At 43.6% G+C, this 24,581-nt stretch overlaps 1 protein-coding gene across 1 annotated transcript in view; it reads right to left on the bottom strand.

The window, feature by feature from the left end:
* Positions 1-24,581, bottom strand: part of SUPT3H (SPT3 homolog, SAGA and STAGA complex component) — a 366,507-nt gene that overhangs the window by 81,481 nt on the left and 260,445 nt on the right. The window contains exons 7-10 of the mRNA XM_075269245.1: positions 14,333-14,408; positions 6,602-6,714; positions 5,050-5,157; positions 4,793-4,972 (exon numbers count right to left, since the gene is read on the bottom strand). Coding sequence (XP_075125346.1) covers positions 4,793-4,972; positions 5,050-5,157; positions 6,602-6,714; positions 14,333-14,408 — 477 coding nt within the window. The remainder of the gene's footprint in view (positions 1-4,792; positions 4,973-5,049; positions 5,158-6,601; positions 6,715-14,332; positions 14,409-24,581) is intronic.

Genomic DNA, 24,581 nt, shown 5'->3' with positions numbered 1-24,581 from the left:
GCTTAGGTCAATACACAAAATGTTACTGTTTGTTTTACATTATTTTCCAAATTGCTCAATTTTTATTGCAGATTTGGAAGTCTTGTCACCGCTTAGGTGGGGGAAATTCCGCACCTTCTAGATAGTGTACCTCTAGCTCAGGGGTAGGGAACCTTCGGCTCTCCAGTTGCTGTGAAACTACAACTCCCAACATGCTCCATTTACTTCCATGGGAGTTCCAAGAACAGCAGAGAACGTATGCATGCTGGGAGTTGTATTTTTGCAATAGCTGGAGAGCTGTACGTTCCCTACCCCAAATTTTGTTTGTTAATAGGGTCGTGTCCAGTCTATCTCACGTATTTTGTTCTGTAGTAATGACAGTCTTATATAGGATCTGGAGTTTCAACAAACTTTCCATAAATGAACAGCAATGGCGATTATCTTATCAGAGAGAATAACTATTGTCCATTATATCCAAAGCACTGTATTCCCATCAGTACAGATTGGTACGTCTCTATATATGTCCTGCACGGTCTTAGGTCCATATATGAGAGAATGGCAGGTAGTCTTACACCCACCCATTTACAGAGAACTACAAATAAATTGTGGAAAACTTGTAAGACTGCGAGCGGAAAAAGGAATCCATTGAAGATAATGGGAGGCTTTTTTTCCCGCACGGATTCTGATTTGGAATTTGCGTGACACACGGAAACTCTGTGTGAATGGACCCTCTCATGAAACCAATTCAATCCAATATTGCAACATGCCAACAAAACCCTTGAAAGGCTTAATCGTACAACACAACCACTGGGTGGCAGCACATAGGCACAGATAGGATATCACTTTGTGACACAATATCACAAAATAATATTGTCTTCTATATAGGGCAGCACAGTGACTCAGTGGCCTTGTAGAACTGGGAACTGACCAGGGGAAACTGAGCAAGGGAAACATATGAAAGGAGTTTGTATGTTCTCCCCATGTTAGCGTGGGTCTGGGTACTTCGCTTTCGGCCCATACTCCAAAGACAACCTGATAGGGATTGTAGATTGTGAGTCCTGGATGAGACAGAGACTGACAATGTCTGTAAAGCGCTGCGTAATATGATGGCTCTATATACCGTATATACTCGAGTATAAGCAGACCCGAATATAAGACGAGACTCCTAATATTAACACAAAAAACTGGGAAAACTTCTTGACTTGAGTATAAGAATAAAGGGGGGGATCCACCATTGCAGATAAAAAGTCTGGTCATGTGCTTTGCAGCTTAGTAACTCCATGTGCCTCATAGTAATAGCAGTTAACCCCATCATGTCCCTCACAATAACCCCCAACATATTAGTAACCCTTATATGGGGCACACAGGGGATAATATGAAGGACATGATGGGGTTAACTGTTATTAATGTGAGGCACATGGAGTTAATGAAACAAAATTAATAACCCTAAATGCCTGATTAGGAATATTAATCCCAGCAGGTACCTGTAACATCTCTGCCTGTTCGGGCCTCTGCGCCACCCTCTGCTCGCATGCTGCTGCGGCGCCGGAGGCGTGTGCAGTTTGACAATTTGCTTAAGGTTTTTAGTTGCACTGTGTGAACACGGCTCTGTCCTTAATTGGATTTGCACCACACCCGTCTTCTGCCAAGGTTGCCTCTGTTCATTAAGTGGTTAATCTGTCTTGCCTGTGATTGACAGCTTTTCTTCCTATCAGGTTCTGGGCGGGTTCTTCCTTCCCTATTTAGTCTTGGCTCACAGTCACACTGGTGCCGGTTATTGCCTCTTGCTTTCTGGTATCGCTTGCTGTTATTTACTTGTATGCTTATCCTTGACCTCTGGCTTTCCTACTGACTATTCTCTTGACTCCGATTTGGCACTACATCGCTCTCTTGTTACCGAACCCTGGCTACCTGACCTCCCTTTGTTGTTGTGCGTCTTGTCTGCGTTTTGTGTTTCACGTATTCAGGGAGGGTTTGTCCTCGTGGTTGTCGCCTATCACCTAGGATAGGGTCTGGCAATAGGAAGGGAAAGCGGGGGGCTTCAGTTTAGGGCTCACTGTCCCTTGTGCCCCTCCCTCCAGGGTTCACCAGCAGCTTCTGGGGAATTATCATCTGCTATTCCCTAACAGAATAACCGGCCTGCAACCTACATCCATTGCTTCCCTACAGATAAGCATGGATCCTATCCAGTGCCTTGCAGCAAAGTTGGAGGGATTGACAGGCCTGGTAGCTGAACTTGCTAAACAGGTTCAGACCCTAACTGAGGCTGCTGCATCATCCCCAGCTGTTTTGGCACCTTATAAGGTCAAGATGCTACTCCCAGACCGTTTTTCAGGGGACCGTGCAAAATTTGAAACTTTCAGGGAGTCTTGTCGCCTGTACTTCCGTGTTAATCCACATGCTACTCAGGCCCAAATGGTGGGAGTGGTTATATCTCTTTTACAGGGGGACCCACAAGCTTGGGCCCTTAAACTCCCTGCTGAGGCTGAGGAGTGGGTTGATCTGGAAAAAAATTTAAGTCCCTGGGCTCTATTTATGCTGAACCAGACCACATTGCGCTTGCGGAAACTCAACTCCTCACCATGCGGCAGGGCAAACGCTCTGCAGAGGAGTATTGCTCTGAGTTCCGTAAGTACAGTGTAACCGCAGGTTGGTGTGAGTCCGCGCTAAAGGCTCACTTTAAGCAAGGCTTGTGTGATCGTGTTAAGGAGCTCTGGGTTGGTCACCCAGATCCCCCGACTCTTGAGAAGGCCATGACTTTGGCGGTCCGTATTGACCGCAAGATCCGAGAAAACTTAAAAGAGAGAGTAGGGTCTGTTGCCTCCAAGTTTTCTGTCTCTTCCTCTCTCTCCTCTGATAAACCTACCTTTCCTCCCGTCACTTCTGGTGAGGAACCCATGCAACTGGGAGCTGTGGACGCCAGAACACGACGAGAACATCGTCTCAGGAATAACCTGTGCCTGTACTGTGGTTCCTCTGGTCATGTCATCCGAGACTGCACTATCAGACCCCTGACACCTGCGCAAAGACTTCAGTGCCTGAGTGGTAATCGGAAGAACCACTCAGGCAACCAGGTATTTGGTGGAAATAACAATAAGATGATGTTATCTGTGTCTCTGTCCTCTGGGGACAGATCTGTTTCTGGCAAGGCCCTAGTTGACTCTGGGTCTGCAGCAAATTTTATTAAATATTCAGTTGTTGAATCTTTGGGCATTGAGCTTTTGCCACTTGACACACCTATGTCTGTTGCTGGAGCGGATTCTACTCCACTGGCCAGGGGTAAAGTCAGTTTTAAAACCCCCTTGATCTCTTTGCAAGTGGGTTCTTCACATTCAGAGGTCATAAGCCTTTTTGTTATGGAGAATCTCTCTGCTGATGTTATTTTGGGGTTCCCCTGGCTGAATCTCCATAACCCTATTTTGGATTGGGGTAAAAAGGAGTTGGTAAAGTGGGGAGATCAGTGCTCATCCCACTGTATTGCTTTACATTCTGTAGATTGTGTCAGTGAGGAGAAGGTCTCAGCTACTAAGAGTTGGGAACGCCCCTCTGGTATTAAAACCTGGTGGTATCAGAAGCGCCAGGTGAATAAAAAATGTTTGCCTGGTTCTCAAGCATCTGTGGTTCAAGCAGAACCAAAATACAAGGCAGGGAAAACTCAGAATCCCTCTAGAACTGGTTTGTCGGGTGAGGGTCCAGTGGCCCCTCATAAAAGGGGGGGTACTGTAACATCTCTGCCTGTTCGGGCCTCTGCGCCACCCTCTGCTCGCATGCTGCGGCGCCGGAGGCGTGTGCAGTTTGACAATTTGCTTAAGGTTTTTAGTTGCACTGTGTGAACACGGCTCTGTCCTTAATTAGATTTGCACCACACCCGTCTTCTGCCAAGGTTGCCTCTGTTCATTAAGTGGTTAATCTGTCTTGCCTGTGATTGACAGCTTTTCTTCCTATCAGGTTCTGGGCGGGTTCTTCCTTCCCTATTTAGTCTTGGCTCACAGTCTCACTGGTGCCGGTTATTGCCTCTTGCTTTCTGGTATCGCTTGCTGTTATTTACTTGTATGCTTATCCTTGACCTCTGGCTTTCCTACTGACTATTCTCTTGACTCCGATTTGGCACTGCATCGCTCTCTTGTTACCGAACCCTGGCTACCTGACCTCCCTTTGTTGTTGTGCGTCTTGTCTGCGTTTTGTGTTTCACGTATTCAGGGAGGGTTTGTCCTCGTGGTTGTCGCCTATCACCTAGAATAGGGTCTGGCAATAGGAAGGGAAAGCGGGGGGCTTCAGTTTAGGGCTCACTGTCCCTTGTGCCCCTCCCTCCAGGGTTCACCAGCAGCTTCTGGGGAATTATCATCTGCTATTCCCTAACAGTACCTGTGTTTTACTTTCCCTTTGCTGTAGCTTCCTCTCCTTCATACGACAGACATCTTCTATAAGACACAATGAATCCTGGCCGCTGACTTATCTGCAGATGTTACATTCTAGTTTCTACAAGACCTTGGTTGACATCACAGTCACGTGACCTACATGACAAGCCAATCACAGAGCAGTAGCACTAAAGGACCTTTCCCTTTGTTTAATTTATGTAGGTCCTTGCAGTTCTCTGTGCTCCGTGGACCCTGTCTCGAGTATAAGCATAAAAAAGTAAGCAAAATAAATCATATTGTATCTTGTAAAGCTTGTCATCTCGTGGGACATATTTGAACAGGGGTAAAAGTAAGGATTCATCTGTACGGGATTGCTCTACAAATCTCAGATTAATTATAACAAAATAAAAACCTGGTAATATTCCATAATAGGTTCCTGTATTCATCTTTCTCACCTTCTTCCTTTTCCTCTGTTTGGACTTAGCAGAATCAGGTGTCTGTGAACCATTGCCAAGCGACCCAGGCTGGTTCTTGCCCATATGTTGGGCACCAGTTGATGGAGGATTTGGCGTGGCAGGAGGGGTGTTCTCTGGCGTGTCCGGATTGCTCTTCAGTGGCTGGTTCTGAAAAAATGACTTTAGCAAAAGAGATTTTAAGTTAAAATCCAAGTATTATAGGACAGCCAAGAAGGTAGACGTTCTATGTGACTCACCTCTGAAGGGTTATGACTTTGTATGTAGGTAGCAGACATAGCGTGTGAGAACGGATCGCTGGTCTTGGGAGACATATCTTGCTTCACAAGGAGCGCCAAATCCACCAACTAGGACCAAAGATGTGAGGAAATATTAGCTAAGGACTAAAGGAAGAACTTTACAAAACTGATTGAATGGACCAGGGCAGTCCAGAAGAGGACGACTCCTTCTGGGCATTGTGTAGTGAGAGCTGCAGTACCATTCCCACCTAATACACAATGGGGCAGATTTATTAAGACTGGTATATCATAAACCAGGCCCCAACTGGTGCAAGGAATGATTTATGGAGAGGTCCTGGAGTCTTCATATATTAGCACCACAATGATGATCTATACCAGTTAGGAACTGGCGCAGATTTGCATTATAATGGTCCCCAGAAAAATCTATCCACATTCACATATGAAAGAGACTTGTGCCAAAAGTGCGTTACAATATCATCCTTCAGCCCCAGAAAACTGGGACTGACACCAAATGTGCACTACAATATCAACCTTCTACGCTAGAAAACTGGTGTGAAGGGATTGATAAATCTCGCCCAATGTATGGAGCTATGTATTATCTAATGTATCAAGGCCCATTCAATCAGAAGAACACTGGGCATCCTGGAATCACACCAACCTCTCCATGATAGGATATCAAAACCCCCTAAGATAAAGGACACCTCCCTAAAATATTACCTCTTTTACCCCTTGCTCACATCTGCGTTGGTATTCCATCTGGGGGAGTCCATATGAGGACCCCCGGAGCGGAATACCGAATGCAACTGCAAGCGGTGTGCCAGTGAAAGCACATGGACCCCATAGACTATAATGGGGTCCATGTGCTTGCTGCCAGATCGCCGCAGGGATCATGTGGACAGGGCAGTAGTTCACCATTTACTTTCCTGTCCGCATGATTGGTGCAGGCAGCACGCGGCAAGCACACGGACCCCATTATAGTCTATGAAGTCCGTGCGGTTTTTTTTTGCACACTGCTTGCAGTTGTGCTTGGTATTTCATTCGGGGTATCCCCATGCAGACTCCCCGAATGGAATACCGAACGCAGAAGTGAATGAAGGGTTAGGCTAAGTCCCCACGTAGTGATCCGCAGCCACAAAGCGCTACAGAAGAGACCACAATGGAAATGCATCATGGCTTTTTCCACTGTGCTTTTCATATAAAACTTTCCTCTGGAGATTTTGTCCTATTATACCTATACAGAATTTCCGTATGTATAATTGACATGCTGCGATTCACAAAAACGTGACGTTTTTAGAAATCTCAACATTTCCACTTCGGATATTTTTCTGCAATGCGTGGATGGGATTAGCCAGAATCCTATCCACTTTGCAGGTACTTCAAAACGGCACATTTTTTTTTTGCCATGGCCAAGTCGCAGTGTTTTCAAAGCAAAGGGGCCCTGGTCTTAAAAATATACTCTTAAGTGTCAAAAAATAAAAGTATAACAACAGATCAATACACATCTATAGAGTACATGTGTAAGATTATAAAAATGTTCCAAAAGTCAAATTACCTGAGCCACAGTTTCATAGGCCAAATATGCCAGTATTTCCATAGCCACCGCATTTGGCTTTATCTCCATGCTGCTGCAGTCCAACCAGTCTCGAAATTTGGAGGCCTTTTTAGCTGTTGGTTACACAAAAATATCTGAGTATCTGCATTAACGATGTGGTAGTGGTAGTCAAGAATGGCTGTGCCAGGTAGTGATGTCTTACGTACCGTATATACTCAAGTATAAGCCGAATTTTCCAGCCCAGTTTTTGTGTTGAAAAAGCCCCCCCTCCGCTTATACTCGAGTCAGCAATTTTTTTTTATTTTTTTTTTAGGAGGGGGAGGGGGTGTCTATGACCAGCCACAATATCAATGTACAGAATCTCCCATAAAATAGTGCAAAAAAAAGATGAAAAACAAATAAAACAAATAAAAGTTGTAAATCCCTCCTTTCCATAGAATACATATAAAAGTAGAAAATGACTGTGAGACACAAACACATTAGATCTCCCTGTGTCTGACAGTGCCTGTTCTACTGAATATAGGGGTTCTGCAGTGCTCCTGTTCTGTCGGGAAGGGGTTAATAGGAGCACTGCAGATACCCTATATTCAGCCAGGCAGAATTCCAAGTGGGGGAAGAAAAAACAGTCCTCAAGCTCAGGGAAGGGGCAGACAGACAACCAAAACACCCCCTCCCCTTTCCCAGCATCTACTGCACCCAAAAACTGCGGCCATTTTCATGTTTGAAATTTTCCAGTAGCTGCTGCATTCCCCTCCCTCCCCCCCCCCCCCCCCTAGGCTTATACTCGAGTCAATAAGTTTTCCCAGTTTTTTGTGGTTAAATTAGGGGCCCCATGTTATATTCGGGTCGGCTTATACTCGAGTATATACGGTGCTTCGTGGCGTAGTAGTGTGGTGATAACTGAGTATAGTAGACAGCGTCCACCAGCTCACGACTCCAAAGTCGACAAAATGCAGGATAGGATTTTAGGGAAAAGAATTCCCAAATTCGAACCAGGCTGCGCGCTCCCTCAGTGAAATTAGAATTTGGTACACACAAGTGGCATCAAATGCAGATTTATTGATAATAGATAACGTGTTTCGGGGTTTGGGGTCTTCTATAAACACCTCCCATTCATCAAATCTTATGATGCCAGTGTGAGTCGAAATCACAGGTGTCAGTGGTCCTGGATGTGATTTAACACGTGTTCGGAGCCCTGGGATATCAGCAATCCTATCGTGTCTCTCCTGGGTGTGGAGCAGCTTGCTGGACGGGGAACACTGGCGTCACACTGGCATCATAAGATCTGATGAAGGAGTGGTCTTTATAGAAGACCCCAAACCCCGAAACGTGTTATCTATTATCAATGATTCCGCATTTGATGCCACTTGTGTATACCAAATTCTAATTTCACCGAGGGAGTGCGCAGTCTGGTTCAAACTTAGTATCTACATTATTATTTTTGCCATATTGTAGTCACCATTCAGTATATGGGTTTATTAAGTACCAATATTATTAATAATATATACATGTATCATGTTATCTACTGTAAGCTCTATTATATGTAACCAGCCACGTCTACCCCGCGCTGAAATAAAAGGTAATGGCAATCACTAGGCCTCATTTTGTTCTAGCCCTTAAAGGTGAGAACCAGTAAGTGTTAGTCACCTATATATTTAGATACATCCAGATTTTAAAGTCACCTTGTAGAATTAAAGGAGGTGGCAGTGCGCAGTGTAAATGCACAAAACAGTATAAAACAACATTTACTGCCTGACACAACAGGTGTGAAGTCGGCCATTCATCTTAATTGGGTGCTAACATCAGCGGTTAGTCCGGGTCACTTCATGTCAGCCCCAATAAACCGGCAGCCATAGCTCAAAAACGTGCAGCGCCAGCAAGAACTACACACACAATACCTGAGCTGCAATAATAGATGTGTACGTGACAATCACTAAGAAGATATCAATAGGTTATAGATCTATATCTGTCCATCTATCTACACATATACACACACAGCAAAATGTAACGTAAAAGGAAGAAATAATATACAAGGAAGAGATGCCATATTGCTATGGTTGTGTTCATGAAGTCTAAGTAAAAATACGAACCATATTCTTCAAAGAGCTATTATACAAGTCCATAGTAAATGATAGGATCCTGCATTATACAAGAATATAGATTGTAAACTGAGAATTCAATTTAATTTGACATTTTAAATATGTATTCTATAAATAAAATTGTCATCCAACCAGTCCTCCTTCTACTATACTATTCCCAAACGTGAGCTATCAAATTTTTCAGTTGAAAAAGCCCCCCTCGGCTTATACTCGAGTCAAGCAAAAAAAAAAAAAAAAAAAGTCTTTTCTTTTTTGGGGAGGGGGGGGGGGGGTCTATCACCAGCCGCAATAGTAATGTATAGAATCTCCCATAAAATAGTGGGGAAAAAAAAGTTTTACAAAATATAATAAAAAAATAAGTAAATAAAAGTAGTAAATCCCTCCTTTCCCTAGAATACATATAAAAGTAGAAAATGACTGTGACACACAAACACATTAGGTATCCCTGTGTCTGACAGTGCCCGGTCTACTGAATATAGGAGATCTGCAGTGCTCCTGTTCTGTCGGGAAGGGGTTAATAGGAGCACTACAGATACCCTATATTCAACCAGCCTGAATTCTAAGTGGGGGGAAAAACCCCAGTCCTCAAGCTCAGGGAAGGGGCAGACAGACAACCAAAACACCCCCTCCCCTTTCCCAGCAACTACTGCACCCAAAAACTCCGACCATTTTAATTTTTGAAATTTTCCAGTAGCTGCTGCATTTCCATTTAATGCATTTGTTACAGGAGACCCCGACAGATTCCATTAACTGGGGCTTCAGTGTTTTTGAAACAAGAACGGTACTGAAGACTATAGTATTCTCTGCATAAGATAAGATAATCCTTTAATAGTCCCACAGTGGGTAAATTTCAGCATGTTACAGCAGCATAGTAATACAGGTACAGGATAATACACAGTAATATATTACAGACGTAGACAAACACATGCTAAGAAGAGAAGATATACTAGGAGTCTATAGCAGCTAAGGAACAGAAGAAGAAAGAAGGAAGACATTCATAATCATTAGTTCTCTGTGCGGAGTGATCTTCACTTGGTCTGATGTAGATTATACAGCCTGGTCGCGGTTGGAAGGAAGGACTTGCGATAGCACTCCTTCTCACACTTGGGGTGAAGCAGACGGTCACTTACAGTGCTGCCAAGTTCCATCAAGGTCCCATACATGGGGTGGGATTTGTTCTCCCACATGGAGGTCACCACGGACAGTGTCCTTCTGTCACCCACCACCTGTACTGGGTGCAGGGGGCTCCCCAGGACAGAGCTGGCCCTTCTGATCAGCCTGTCAAGTCTATTTCTGTCCCTGGTTGATATACTGCTCCCCCAGCAGGCCACACCGAAAAAGATGGCTGAAGCAACCACAGAGTTGAAAAAGGCCCTAAGAAGTGTCCCCTGGACTCCGAAGGCCCTCAGCCTCCTGAGCAGGTAGAGTCTGCTGTGGCCCTTTCTGTGCAGCGCCTCCAGGTGATCAGCCCAGTCTAGTTTATTATTGAGGAGCACACCCAGATACTTATAGGTCCTGACTATCTCAATGCATGTCCCTTGGATCTCCACCGGGGTCAGAGCACTTCTCCGTTTACTATAGTCCACCACCATCTCCTTGGTCTTCCCAGCATAGGAGATACCAGAAGGATGCAGAAACATCCAAATGTCTGTGTGAACAGAGCTTATTTTTTTGTCCAGTTTTTGTTGCATACAATTATTACTGTAAAGTTACTGTCAGCTATGATTCCATATTCTTGACTACGAATGAGAAATATTTTTTACCTATTTGGTTCTGAGAAATGACTCCCAATCTCCAATAAGGAATCTGGACTAAAAGTGTATTTCCCATGACCACACCATACTGATTTTATCTTTCGGACAGTGGTCACGAGGGCGGTTCCTATGTCTTAGTGCACTACAATTACACATGTTTCACATGGGATAGTGGCTAGTGTGTGGTGGAGTGGACATGGAACGCAGACCACAGCTGCCATCGCTCCCTGGCGTCCACTCAAAATCCGGTTGTGTCTTTAGCTGGCACACAAAATTCAGGTAGCTCTACTTTTCTATATCCATCGATGAGGCTAAACGTCCCAATGTCGGAGAAACTGTATTTGACACAACATTATATGGCAATGTACGTTTGGTCCTAGAGAGGACACACATGAAACCGGACACGGCTGCTATTTCTGTGCCCTCTGTCGTTCCGCAGCTCAGCAGTTTTCATTCTTTTATATTTTTTTCTATGTTTTTTTTATTTACATTTATACGGAGCCTTGATTATAATTTTTAGGTTTAAAAATGGCTTTATCACAAACCTCTCATTTACTGGAATCGCTGTGATCTCAAGTACCAGTCACTTAATGTTTTGCAGATGGAAGCGGCAAAGAGCTCCAAGGGCCGAATTAAATTTAGAACAAAATAGTGAGGCTTTTTTTTTTATTTTTCTTAAAACTTTCAAAAAGAAACAAAAGAGGGGAAAAAAACACCCCGCATGTTATTTTCGCCTTGAATCAGAATCTATATTAACAGGTTTGAAGCTGATACAAGGCTCCATTGTCCTTGTCATGTGACCGCGTTTAATGTGTTCCTTTCTTTACTACTGTTGCTGTGACCTTTCCATGCTCTTAGTCACTTCGCCGCTGTTTGGTCAGTCCTTACTCATTTGAAAGCCATTACAATCCTAGCCACAATGTATTTCTAGGAACCTAACAGTAAGTGTGTGGGAAGCAGATCATGGCGTCATCATGTTATTAGATAAAGCTGTATGTCGGGGTCTATTCAGGGCACTTATTTGAAGAATAGATGTGACAATATGCAATTCACTTAATTCTATAATTACGGCTATTTATAGCATTGCGCATATTGAAGAGAGCTGGTAGAAAACACGCTGTAAACACTACTTGTTTTCCACTGAAATGCTGAGTAATAGACAGAGCTTTTGTGATCTTTGTAAAGGCCAACATAGGACATTAAAATGTATAACAAGTGAACATAAAGAGGCGAGTCACAGAATAAAGTATCTGAAAAAAATATATATATAGATATGATATAGATAGAAAATAGAGATGAAATGAGATAATAGACAGAAAGACAAATAAAAAAGTAAGGTACATCATTTTCTGGAAGAAAACGTGTATTATCTGACAGAATTGCAGGGGTGACAATACTGTTGACCAACCCTGTATATAAATTATATTACGGTAATTACAATCAATAAAACAAAGCATGGTGAAGAACAGACTTGCCTTGTTTATGCCTATTGTGTATGACTAGGCCCATGATGGCGAATCTATGGCACAGGTGCCAGAGGTGGCACTAAGAGCCCTCTCTATGGGCACCCATCTGTGGCACAGATCATACTGTGTGGAGGCCACTGTGGAGCAAATTGTACTGGGTGGGGGGTCCCTGTGGAGCAGGTTATACTGTATGGGGACCATTGTGGAGCAGATTGTACTGTGTGGAGGCCACTGTGCGGTAGATTGTACTGAGTGGGAGCCCTTTACTATTTATATCACACAGTATCGATTATATAGCAGACGTGATATTATTATAGGTCATAATAACATTGCATGGTTACTATAAAACAGATCTGTGCGATCTAAATAGTGAACATTAATTTTTCAAAATTATACCAAATGTGGAACAAAATTGTTTCTATAATTGAAAGCCCCATTCACATGATTGTATTTTGTGTGTCCGTCATTGTCCACAATTGTGGATCCGCATAGTATTAAGGTTAAATTGACATGTTGGCACTTTGCAATAATTTAGTGGGCTTTGGGTTACAGTTTGGGCACTCTGTCTCTAAAAGGTTTGCCATCACTGGATTAGGCCCATAGAAATTAAGAAAGAGATATTAAAATACAGATCATGGCCCATGGTAGTGCCCCTAAACCACCCAATAGCTACTGATCATGGCATCTGAGGGGCTAAGCTGCCAGAGTATTCTCCAACTCTGACAGCTAATTCTAGGTCTCGGTCGAGACCCGAAAGTTATTCTACAGACACAGCTTCTGTACCCTTGGCATGAAAGCGCTGTGATACAATGCTTAGCGTTAACTATACACTGGGGACGCTGTAATAGCATGGCATGGAGTGGGAAGGGGTTAAACAATATAATAGTTATCTACATCTATTTCTTACAGTAGATTTACAGTATTCCTATTAATATATATCCAACAAACAAAAACACAGTTGTGCTGTTTTTTAATTATAATTTTAGTTACAGAATTCTAGTTTATTAAAGAACTGGAAATTTTAGCTTTCCATTTTTATTTTTCTCAGTCATTGCAGTCATTATAAGTTTTATAATTTGTTTTTTTGAGAAGAGTTGTGTTTCTCAGTGCCCCCCATTTTGGAATACATAGAGTATAATTTGCTGATTATCCTAGGTTGATGGAGACTAATGTAAAAAAAAAATATATGCAAAAATAGAAAACAAAAGAAATCCCTGATTTTGTTTTGTATTTATCTTACAACTTACAAGTTCCAATATACTTTTACTATATTAATTTTCTATGGTCTTCAGGATCCTTGCCTGCAGTCAGGTCATTCAATAGAAACCTTCAATGTTTAACAGTGTTTACCTGCTCATGAGATAGACACACTGGTGTATGGCCCACGACAAGACACAACAATAATACTAGTACTGTAACAATCCATGCAACACTGGGGGTAATTTATCAAGCTCTGCACTCCAGAATTCTGGATTTTGTCACTTTTTGGGCTAATCTGCTTAAACATTTGCAACATTTGCCATTTTTAGATCAGTCACTCTGCTTTAGAAAAGTAGTCAAATGTGGCTGGCTTCCCGAGCTGATAAACACCGGATTTACTAAGTGCGGCATTTTATAAATTTGCAAAAATTGTTGAAATCTTGCTCCACTAGGGGGTGGCATAGAGAGTGGAGTAACATCTCAAGACGGAAGTGTTGGACTGAAAACATACCTAACCTTTCAACTACCTTTTCATACATCAATAGTACACTATGTCTATGTGAGGAATAACAATAATTTGGGCCAATATTCTGAAATGTATAGCAGTTTCCCTACAAGTTCTATCGATAGTCTGCACTTCTCCCTGAGTTGGTGGATGGAAGCAGCTGCCAACTGAATGAAAATAAGTTTACAATTTTCTTTATAATGTATGCAAGATTTAACAGCTGTCATAAGAACGTATTAAACAACGATATAGCGATGTGATGTACTACAAGTGTATCAGTGCACACAACTAGAGATGAGCGAATAGTATTTGATCGAATAGTCGAATATTGAGGTCTACTCGAATCAAATTTAGAATTTTCAAATATTTCACTACTCGCTCATCTCAACTGTATACGTTTTTTCCACTGCTTTCGTTCTCCTAGTTCCTGTCCCACCTCCCCTGCATAGTTATTGGTGCAAAAAAAAGCGCCAGGGAAGGTGGGAGGGGAATCGAAATTTTACTGTGTTTACCGCGTGGTATTCAACCGAGTATTTCAAATACCGTAGTATTTGATCGAATAACTACTCGATCGAATACTACTCGCTCATCTTTACACACAACTCTGGCTCTACACCATGATATAAAGTATTGAGATTTACTCCATATCTCATAATCTGGAACATAAATATCATGACTTGTCAAGTTCTAATAAGTCTGTAACTTACAAAAACTGAGCTGACGACTTTCACAGAATTCAGCGTACTGGGCAGAGTCCATATTTCGGGTTTGTTTATCAGCTCTCTGTAAAATAAAAAAATATGAATTACAATGTGTGTATTCTTATTAGTAAATTTAGTAAACTGGTAAATTTAGTAAATTTTTGCAGCAATTATTGTGAGAATTACCGTATATACTCAAGTATATACTCGCTAATACAAGAACAGGAACAGTGTTGGCTTTTCTAAAACATGGACAGTGACGTAAAAAAAAAATTCTAATTAAAAATAAATTAATAAATCATGACACAGTTTAACAAATTTTGTGATTTTCTGATGAAACATTGACTTTAAATTTATACAACCCTAAAATATTTCTGGAGAAAATATAAAAGAAAAAAAATATGAAATGTGGAACTGAACCAACCATAAGAAAAAAAAAAAAAAAAAAAAACGTCCTGAAGATGATTTATTTTGCATCTCTCCGGCTGGCCTAGATTTTTTAATTCAGGATATAGTTCTGTTTTTATGTGGGTTTGATTTGGACGGAGATCAGATGCCACATTATTCTGAAATAAACTGTAACATCTTCTGACAAATATTCATATCCAAACGTCCCATGATATTACATGCTTTTCCACAAGGAGAGGCAGCAATATTTTATCTTTGTCCAACTGGAATTCGGTTGCAGATGAAACTTTTGAAATGTGTTAAAAGTCTCGTCTATTGGATTGAAATGGTAACAGATAATTGGGTTGTGCTAGTAGCTAAGATGGAAATTCATTACAAGGGTATCGTATCACCGAGAGGCTTTCATCCGGGAACAGACTGCGAGTACAGTACTTGGAATGCAAAAGTAGCCCCAAGTCCAATCCGGCACGTCAAGGAGTCTTTGTGTCAAGTTGGTAGTGAATTAGAAGTGTCATCACCCAGAAAGTCTTTAGTAACTTTATCAGAGGAGGCCTCAGAAAGCTACATTAGGATTTATCAACCTGATCATCGTTTTGTCCCAGGATAGAAGAGTCTGAATAGGAGTGTTAGGGATAGTTCACACGGGGCGCGGAATGGCGGATTTTGGTCCTGATTGTGACGCGGGAAGCCTCGTCAGAATAGGGCCAAAATGTGCCTGCCACGACTGTCACGGCTTCCGACAGGCGCAGCTTCCCGCTCCGGAGTAGGCCCAAATGAATGGGCCTGGTCCGGAGGTTGCTGCCGTGAGCCACAGAATCCGCAACATGCCGCTCACGGAAAAAAAGTAAGCTAGCGGTCTACATAGATCTCTATTGTGAGGGGGCGGATTATGACGTGGATTAAGCGCTAAAATCTGCCCCTCCTGCCCCGTGTGAAAGAGCCCATAGCATCACAATGTCTTGTCAGAGCTGTATCTAGGCTTTCTATCACCTTGGTCAAAGGTTCAGTTCACTGATCTTATTCTGTATATAAATACACAAGACATAGATATACATAGAAGTGGCTTTTCTTGACAAGCAGCACCTAGGGCATTGCTACCCCCAGCAAATGGAGCTAGAGCAATTGGTCAATCTAGGTTCATATTAGAGGCAGAATCTATGGAAACCTGCCATACTGACCAGTAAAGGGGAATTGTCTGAGAGCGGGCAATGGTATAAAATAAAAAAAATTTGGCTATTTAGGGCCTAAATCACTCACAGGTCCTTATGGGACGGTGATATAGTCTCCCATGTAGCTTACTCCTAACTTTCTCTGTGGCAACATTTTGAAAAAAAAAAAACCTCAAACCTTTATACTCACCTAAGAGAGGAGTCCAGCGAGTCTCCGGGACACAAACCACTTGCCCATAAGGACCTGTGGATGGCATAGTGCCTGTAATAGCCCAGAAAGGTTCCTTTAAAAGGGGCTCTATCATTAGATTTTCTGGTTTTTAGATAAACGTATGCCTGAATAGGCTATTCAGGTGCTCGTTTTTAACCCCCCCCCCCCCCCGTTTTTCTGCATTACTGTTGAAACGTATATGCAAATATGTCCTACGGTGGGCATTCCGTGCACCCCCCACATCATAGCTTGTTCACACCCTCCTCTCTTGTTTGACTTCCTCCTCCTTGCGATTCACAGCCTCCAGCCCAGCGGTTTTGATCGAAATCTCGCGCATGCGCAGGCTACTGCGCATGCTCCAGCGTCATGTTTCTGTAGAGAACATCACAACCATACTGCACATGCGCAGCACGCTCGCATAGTTCTCAGGGAAACTGAGCATTTCTCTACACAATAATGACGCAGGAGCGTGCGCAGTAGCGCTGCAGAGGGAGCACTACTGCACATGCGCAAAATCGAAACCGCCGGGCTGGAGGCTGTGAATCCCAAGCAAGAGGAAGAAGTCAAAGAAGAGAGGAGGGCATGAACAAACTATGAAGCGGGGGGTGCACGGAATGCCCACCGTCCATAGTAGGACTGCTTTGCATATACGTTTTAAAGGTAATTCAGAAAGTTGGGGGGGGGGGGGGGTCAAAGACGATTAGCAGCGCCCGAATAGCCTTTCAGGCATATGTTTAGCTCAAATCACTAAAAGCTAATGATAGAGCCCCTTTAAATCTGTTTCCAGCAATAATGTCCCAACCATCAAACAAGTGATCTGTGCAGCTATCGCTGACTTGTACAACGCGTGGACAATGAGGCAATGACGGGCGGTGACCTCTGCAGCCAGTTAAAGACTTTGTCCTTGCATGCATGTGGACAATGAGGCAGTGATAGGCCGCCGTGACCACTGGAGCTGCAGCGCTAGCGCCAGCAGTGGATTCAGTTTTTATTTCATACCAGTCTCAAGAAATTTTCTTAAAATCTTAGACAATACCTTTATTAAAGACCTAATACCACTTTCCTCCCCTATGGAATACTTATAGTGGAATGTAAAAAAATAGATAAAACACAGAGCAGTTGTATAAACTTTGCTTCAATGGTGTTCTGCCGATTCTTGGTTATTTCACGCTGTTCCATTGATATTCATACTGCTTTCAAAATTCTTCTGGTTGTCACTGGAAACAGACACCATATTAGCTCCAAATGACTGTCCAACCTTAACTACGTATTTGGCTTCGGTGCAGACATTATTCTCTGCCAATAATAAAATGGCAAAATTATTGATTTCGCTTTAGATGTAAATGGCGTCGAGCGAAGCATTTTTAACATTTTATAAAGACTAATGGTGGAATTTAGCAAAAAGAGTCTTATAGGGGTTTTCCTAAAAATGAAGACGGCAAGACTTTTATCCAGATAAGAGCCGAGCTGAATGTGGCCAGGACTGTTGGTGGCTTTGTGCTCCTATTCATTTCAATGGGATGCCGGAGATCTCCATTGCTCCCATTGGAGTGAAAGAGAGCGCCGAGCACCACCAAACTGTGCTGAGATTGAATGGAGAGTAGGAGAAAGGTCCGGCCGTCTTCATTTCGTGGAGCAACGCCTTTCAGGTAACACAAGTACTGGTCCCCAGATCTTAAAGGGATTCTATTATTAAAATTGTAATTTTTCTGCCTACCACGTCGGAATAGCCTTAAGAAAGACTATTCTTCTCCTACCATTAGATGTCTTCTCCGCCCCGCTATTCGGTTGAAATCCCGTTTTTCGTCGGTATGCAAATGAGTTCTCTCACAGCACAGGGGGCGTCCCCAAATGCTGCGAGAGAACTCTCCATTTTCGTCTGGAACAGCCTCTCTTTGCGTCTTCTTCTGGCTTCTGGCTCTCGGTTCAAACTGCGCATGCCCGCTGGCCACAAGAAAATGGCTGCTTACACTTACAGTGTAAACAGCCATTTTCTTGTGGCCAGCGGGCATGCGCAGTCTGCTTTCCTCGAGGCCCTGAGGCCTAGAAGTTTGAACCCAGCTCTGGAAGAAGACGTGAAGAGAGGCCGTTCCGGACGAAGATGGGGGTGGCGCTGGAGAGTTCTCTTGCAGCATACTTGCATACTGACGAAAACTGTGATTTCTACCGAACGATGGCGCAGAGTAGACATCTAAAGTTAGGAGAAGAATAGCCTTGCTTAAGGCTATTACGACGTGGTAGGCAGAAAAAAATGCAATTTTAATGATAGAATCCCTTTAATCTTTGAATTCAGATGGTTCATTCAGTCCCATTCCCCCTAGCCATGGAGTCGCCTTCACAAACCTTTGTGACAAAATGGCCGTTTCTCTGGAGGTCACTGAATCCCAGAATGGTTCTGTAATAGGAATTACCGCTGCAAGAAGTCACTTCCTGAAATTTCTTCCCTCCTACATATTCCACCATATCCTGTGAGTGGTTTTATTGGAAAGTTGAAAGAATTGCAGCAACTCAGCCACAAAGTGCTGGCAGGCCATGTCAATTTACAGGGTGAGGTCACCAAGTGCTGAGAAGCTAAGTATGAAAAAGGCGCCGATGCTCTGCTGACTCAATAAATGAGGAGCACAAACCACCTCTGGCATCAACACAAAAACTGTGCCCCTCCAGAAGAAGCTTCATGGCTTGGGTTTCTTTGGCCTAATAGTTGCCGTAAAGCATTGTCACTAGTTTTGATGGAGTGTTGTTAAAGGGATTCTATTATTAAATTCTATTATTAAAATTGTATTTTTTTTCTGGGTACCACATAGGTATAGCTTTAAGAAAGGCTATTCTTCTCCGTGCCACCGTTCGGTATAAATCGCTGTTTTCATCGGTATGCAAATGAGTTCTCTCACAGCACTTGGGGCGGCCCCAGCACTCAAAACAGCACTGGGGCGTCCTCAATGCTGCGAGAGAACTCTCCAGCGCTGCCTCTATCTTCTTTAGGAACGGCCTCTTTTCGCGTCTTCTTCCAGAGCTGGGTTCAAACTTCTAGGCCTCGGGCCTCGCCGACTGTGCATGCCCGCCAGCCACAAAAAAATGGCTGCTTACACAGTAAGTGGCACTGGAGATTTCTCTCGCAGCATTGGGGACGCCCCCAGTGCTGCAAGAGAACTCATTTGCATACTGACGAAAACTGGGATTTTAACTGAACAGCGGAGCAGAGAAGGAGATAGAGGAATAGCCTTTCTTAAGGCTATTCCAACGTGGTAGGCAGAAAAAATACAATTTTAATGATAGAATCCCTTTAAGTACAATACACACTGGACTCTGGAGTAGTGTTCTGTGGAGATTAATCTCACTTCTTTATCTGGCATCTGATGGACCCGTCTGGATTTGGTGAATGCCATTACATTACCTGTCTGACTACATTGTGCCAGCTGTAAATGTCATCATATCAAGACATTTTGGAAAATTGTCGCTTCTAACGTTGCATGAATAGTATTGGAAAGGCCCTTTTTGTTCCAGCAGACATGGTTAGGGGACTTGACTTGACCGGCCGCACGGAGCCTTGATCTCAACCCCATCCAACACCTTCAGGATGATATAGAGATTGTGAGCCAGACTCTCTCATCCAACATCATAGTTACATAGTAAATGAGGTTGGATGAAGACATCAGTCCATCAAGTCCAACCTATAACCCTACAATCCCTACAGTGTTGATCCAGGGGAAGGCAAAAATCCCCATAAGGCTCATGCCAATTGCCCCATTTCAGGGGAAAATATTCCTACCCGAAAGGAAGGATCACAAATGATCTTCTGGATCAATGGGCAAAACTTCCCATAGACATGTTTAAAAATCTTGTAAAAAATGTTCCGAGATGACTGGAAGATGTTTTAGGTGCAAACGAAGGGACAGCTTTATATTAATGCCGAAGGAGATCAATGGGACTTCATAAAAGCTCCTGGAGGTGTAATGCGCAGGGGACCGAGCGATACTTTAAGGAAACCTTGTATCATCACTAGAGAGCAGACTTCACTTGGTAGCATGAAAGTCATCCTTAGGAGAAATCCAGACTTCTCCTTTCTTCAGCAGGGTACTTGTCTCTCTGCTCTGGGCCCATTCCCCGACAGAGTAACATATACAAGGAGGACCTAATACTCTTGAAGTCTCCAGAACGTCACTGACTCTTACATTGACTCTCCTCGATGCAGGACAGAAATCAGATCTAAGCATTCTCAAAAAATCTATTTATTTTAGTTCTGGTCCGATGGGCACTTAGCTACCAGGGAAGGGAAACCAACGTAAAGAAAAACATTAAGGTAAAAAAGTATCCTAAGAAAGTAAGTGAAACCTGAACGAACATTAAAACAACTGGAAATAGCAAAATACTCAATGCCAGAAGCGAATGACTGCAATCTCTGAAGGAAAGCCGAAAAAAAGCTAAAATTTCCTCCAGCATAATTGTTGGTTGTTTGGCAGCAGAGTCACAGGAGGACAGCCATGGGCGCGCAGCGTACGACAAACGTGTGTGACCGCCCTCAGCAGCACAGGCTTCCAACATGTGGCACGTGAACTGCTGTGAAACGACCAGGACCGGCTCTCAGGGCATGCTGGGAAGAACAGTGTTACCACTGCTGGAGACTCAGATTGTACAGGGGCTGCCTCCAAAATTATACACAGATGACAATTTAATGTGTGGAAGAGACATGACAATGTAAAGAAAAACTGCATTGTGGGGCCCCCTCTCAGCTGCTGCAGAACCTCATTATGCACATCTCACTTATTACAGAACCTCTGATTCTGCAAAGCCTTAATATACACACTTCATCTGATGTATATTAATAATACACACCTCAGCTGCTGCAGAACCTCCTAATACACACCTCAGCTGCTGCAGAACATCATAATACACACCTCAGCTGCTGCAGAACCTCATAATACACACCTCAGCTGCTGCAGAACATCATTATACACACCTCAGCTGCTGCAGAACATCATTATACACACCTCAGCTGCTGCAGAACATTATAATACACACCTCAGCTACTGCAGAACATCATAATACACACCTCAGCTGCTGCAGAACATCATAATACACACCTCAGCTGCTGCAGAACATCATAATACACACCTCCGCTTCTGCAGAACATCATAATACACACCTCAGCTGCTGCAGAACCTCCTAATACACACCTCAGCTGCTGCAGAACCTCATACTACACACCTCAGCTACTGCAGAACATCATAATACACCCCTCAGCTGCTGCAGAACCTCCTAATACACACCACAGCTACTGCAGAACATCCTAATACACACCTCAGCTGCTGCAGAACATCCTAATACACACCTCAGCTGCTGCAGAACCTCCTAATACACACCTCAGCTGCTGCAGAACAACATAATACACACCTCAGCTGCTGCAGAACATCATAATACACACCTCAGCTGCTGCAGAACATCATAATACACACCTCAGCTGCTGCAGAACCTCGTAATACACACCTCAGCTGCTGCAGAACATCATAATACACACCTCAGCTGCTGCAGAACATCATAATACACACCTCGGCTGCTGCAGAACATTATAATACACACCTCAGCTGCTGCAGAACATCATAATACACACCTCAGCTGCTGCATGACATTATAATACACACCTCAGCTGCTGCAGAACATCCTTATACACACCTCAGCTGCTGCAGAACATCCTTATACACACCTCAGCTACTGCAGAACATCCTTATACACTCACCAGCCACTTTATTAGGTACACCTGTCCAACTGCTCGTTAACACTTAATTTCTAATCAGCCAATCACATGGCGGCAACTCAGTGCATTTAGGCATGTAGACATGGTCAAGACAATCTCCTGCAGTTCAAACCGAGCATCAGTATGGGGAAGAAAGGTGATTTGAGTGCCTTTGAACGTGGCATGGTTGTTGGTGCCAGAAGGGCTGGTCTGAGTATTTCAGAAACTGCTGATCTACTGGGATTTTCACGCACAACCATCTCTAGGGTTTACAGAGAATGGTCCGAAAAAGAAAAAACATCCAGTGAGCGGCAGTTCTGTGGGCGGAAATGCGTTGTTGATGCCAGAGGTCAGAGGAGAATGGCCAGACTGGTTCGAGCTGATAGAAAGGCAACAGTGACTCAAATAGCCACCCGTTACAACCAAGGTAGCCAGAAGAGCATCTCTGAACGCACAGTACGTTGAACTTTGAGGCAGATGGGCTACAGCAGCAGAAGACCACACCGGGTGCCACTCCTTTCAGCTAAGAACAGGAAACTGAGGCTACAATTTGCACAAGCTCATCGAAATTGGACAATTGAAGATTGGAAAAACGTTTCCTGGTCTGATGAGTCTCGATTTCTGCTGCGACATTCGGATGGTAGGGTCAGAATTTGGCGTCAACAACATGAAAGCATGGATCCATCCTGCCTTGTATCAACGGTTCAGGCTGGTGGTGGTGGTGTCATGGTGTGGGGAATATTTTCTTGGCACTCTTTGGGCCCCTTGGTACCAATTGAGCATCGTTGCAACGCCAAAGCCTACCTGAGTATTGTTGCTGACCATGTCCATCCCTTTATGACCACAATGTACCCAACATCTGATGGCTACTTTCAGCAGGATAATGCAATGCCATGTCATAAAGCTGGAATCATCTCAGACTGGTTTCTTGAACATGACAATGAGTTCACTGTACTCCAATGGCCTCCACAGTCACCAGATCTCAATCCAATAGAGGAGCATCTTTGGGATGTGGTGGAACGGGAGATTCGCATCATGGATGTGCAGCCGACAAATCTGCGGCAACTGTGTGATGCCATCATGTCAATATGGACCAAAATCTCTGAGGAATGCTTCCAGCACCTTGTTGAATCTATGCCACGAAGAATTGAGGCAGTTCTGAAGTAAAAGGGGGTCCAACCCGTTACTAGCATGGTGTACCTAATAAAGTGGCCGGTGAGTGTACACACCTCAGCTGCTACAGAACATCATACTACACACCTCAGCTGCTACAGAACATCATAATACACACCTCAGCTGCTGCAGAACATTATAATGTACACTGTAGCTGCTTTGAAACCTCATAATACAAACAGATAAACTATAGGACAGCACGGGTGTATATATGTATACTTTCCTGCTCCTTGATGTTGACAAGGCTCCATTATAAGACATTAATAGACTGATGGTGATGGAAATGCTGGCAGGGAAATGTTGGGAATGACAGAGATCGCTGGCAATGCAGCCAAGTGACACAGCATTACATAAATAACATGGACTAAATTTCTTATAGGATTTTTGGATCATTGAGTTCTAACAATATGACATGTCAGGGTAGGGAATACGTGTCAGATTTCTGTGGGTCTGGCTGCATGTTCTCCCTGCGATTAAGAGAATGGGGGATAGAAAGTCCCTTGTGAATGGAGCGCTAGTGTCTTGTGTGACCAATACTCCATTCATTGCTGGGGGCTGCCGGCGGTGTTGGAGATTCCCAATAGTGATATAGCAAGTGCACCGGGGCTCCATTCACAAGGAAGCTTTAAGGGAGCTTCTGATTCCATATGATCGCTGGGTGCATAGGGAATATGTGTCCTTAACTGCACAAATCCTGTAGTATAAGATTTGTGGTGGACCATCACCCTGTCCCCACATCGATCAGCCATTCTCCGAGCAGTGTATGAAGGACCCATAGCGATAGTGTATGCAAGACCCACAGCGATCAGCCATTCTCTGAGTAGTGTATGCAGGACCCATAGTGATCAGCCATTCTCCAAGCAGTGTATGCGTGACCCATAGTGATCAGCCATTCTCCGAGCAGTGTATGAAGGACCCATAGCGATAGTGTATGCAAGACCCACAGCGATCAGCCATTCGCTGAGTAGTGTATGCAGGACCCATAGTGATCAGCCATTCTCCAAGCAGCGTATGCGTGACCCATAGTGATCAGCCATTCTCCAAGCAGTGTATGAAGGACCCATAGTGATCAGCCATTCTCCGAGCAGTGTATGAAGGACCCATAGTGATCAGCCATTCTCCAAGCAGTGTATGAAGGACCCATAGCGATCAGCCATTCTCCGAGCAGTGTATGAAGGACCCATAGCGATCAGCCATTCTCCAAGCAGTGTATGCAGTGTCAGAAGCAGACTCCATACACTGTGCAGTGACCTGGCCTACAAGAGCATGACCCAGCCACTATACAGTGCACAGAGCTGTCTGGTTCTGGCTCACCTTGCTTTGAGGAATAGTTTGCTGCTCCCCACAGTTTCCAGTATCCATAGGTAGACTTGGAATCTATTCCTCATGGATACCTGGATCTTACTGTATTGTTAGTGGACACATGAGGTGCACTAAATCCAGTAGCAGTGCTGTTGGGTGTTTTAGGATCATTTCAGTACAAATTGTTGACCGCACAGGGATATTATATGACAATATACATGACACAAACATAGATCACCATTTAAGTATAGCCCTTGTAAA

This window comes from Leptodactylus fuscus, chromosome 3 (assembly GCF_031893055.1).
Source record: "Leptodactylus fuscus isolate aLepFus1 chromosome 3, aLepFus1.hap2, whole genome shotgun sequence".
Lineage (NCBI taxonomy): Eukaryota > Metazoa > Chordata > Amphibia > Anura > Leptodactylidae > Leptodactylus > Leptodactylus fuscus.
Note: the sequence above shows the minus strand (reverse complement) of the source record. Positions and strands in the feature narration are given on the sequence as shown.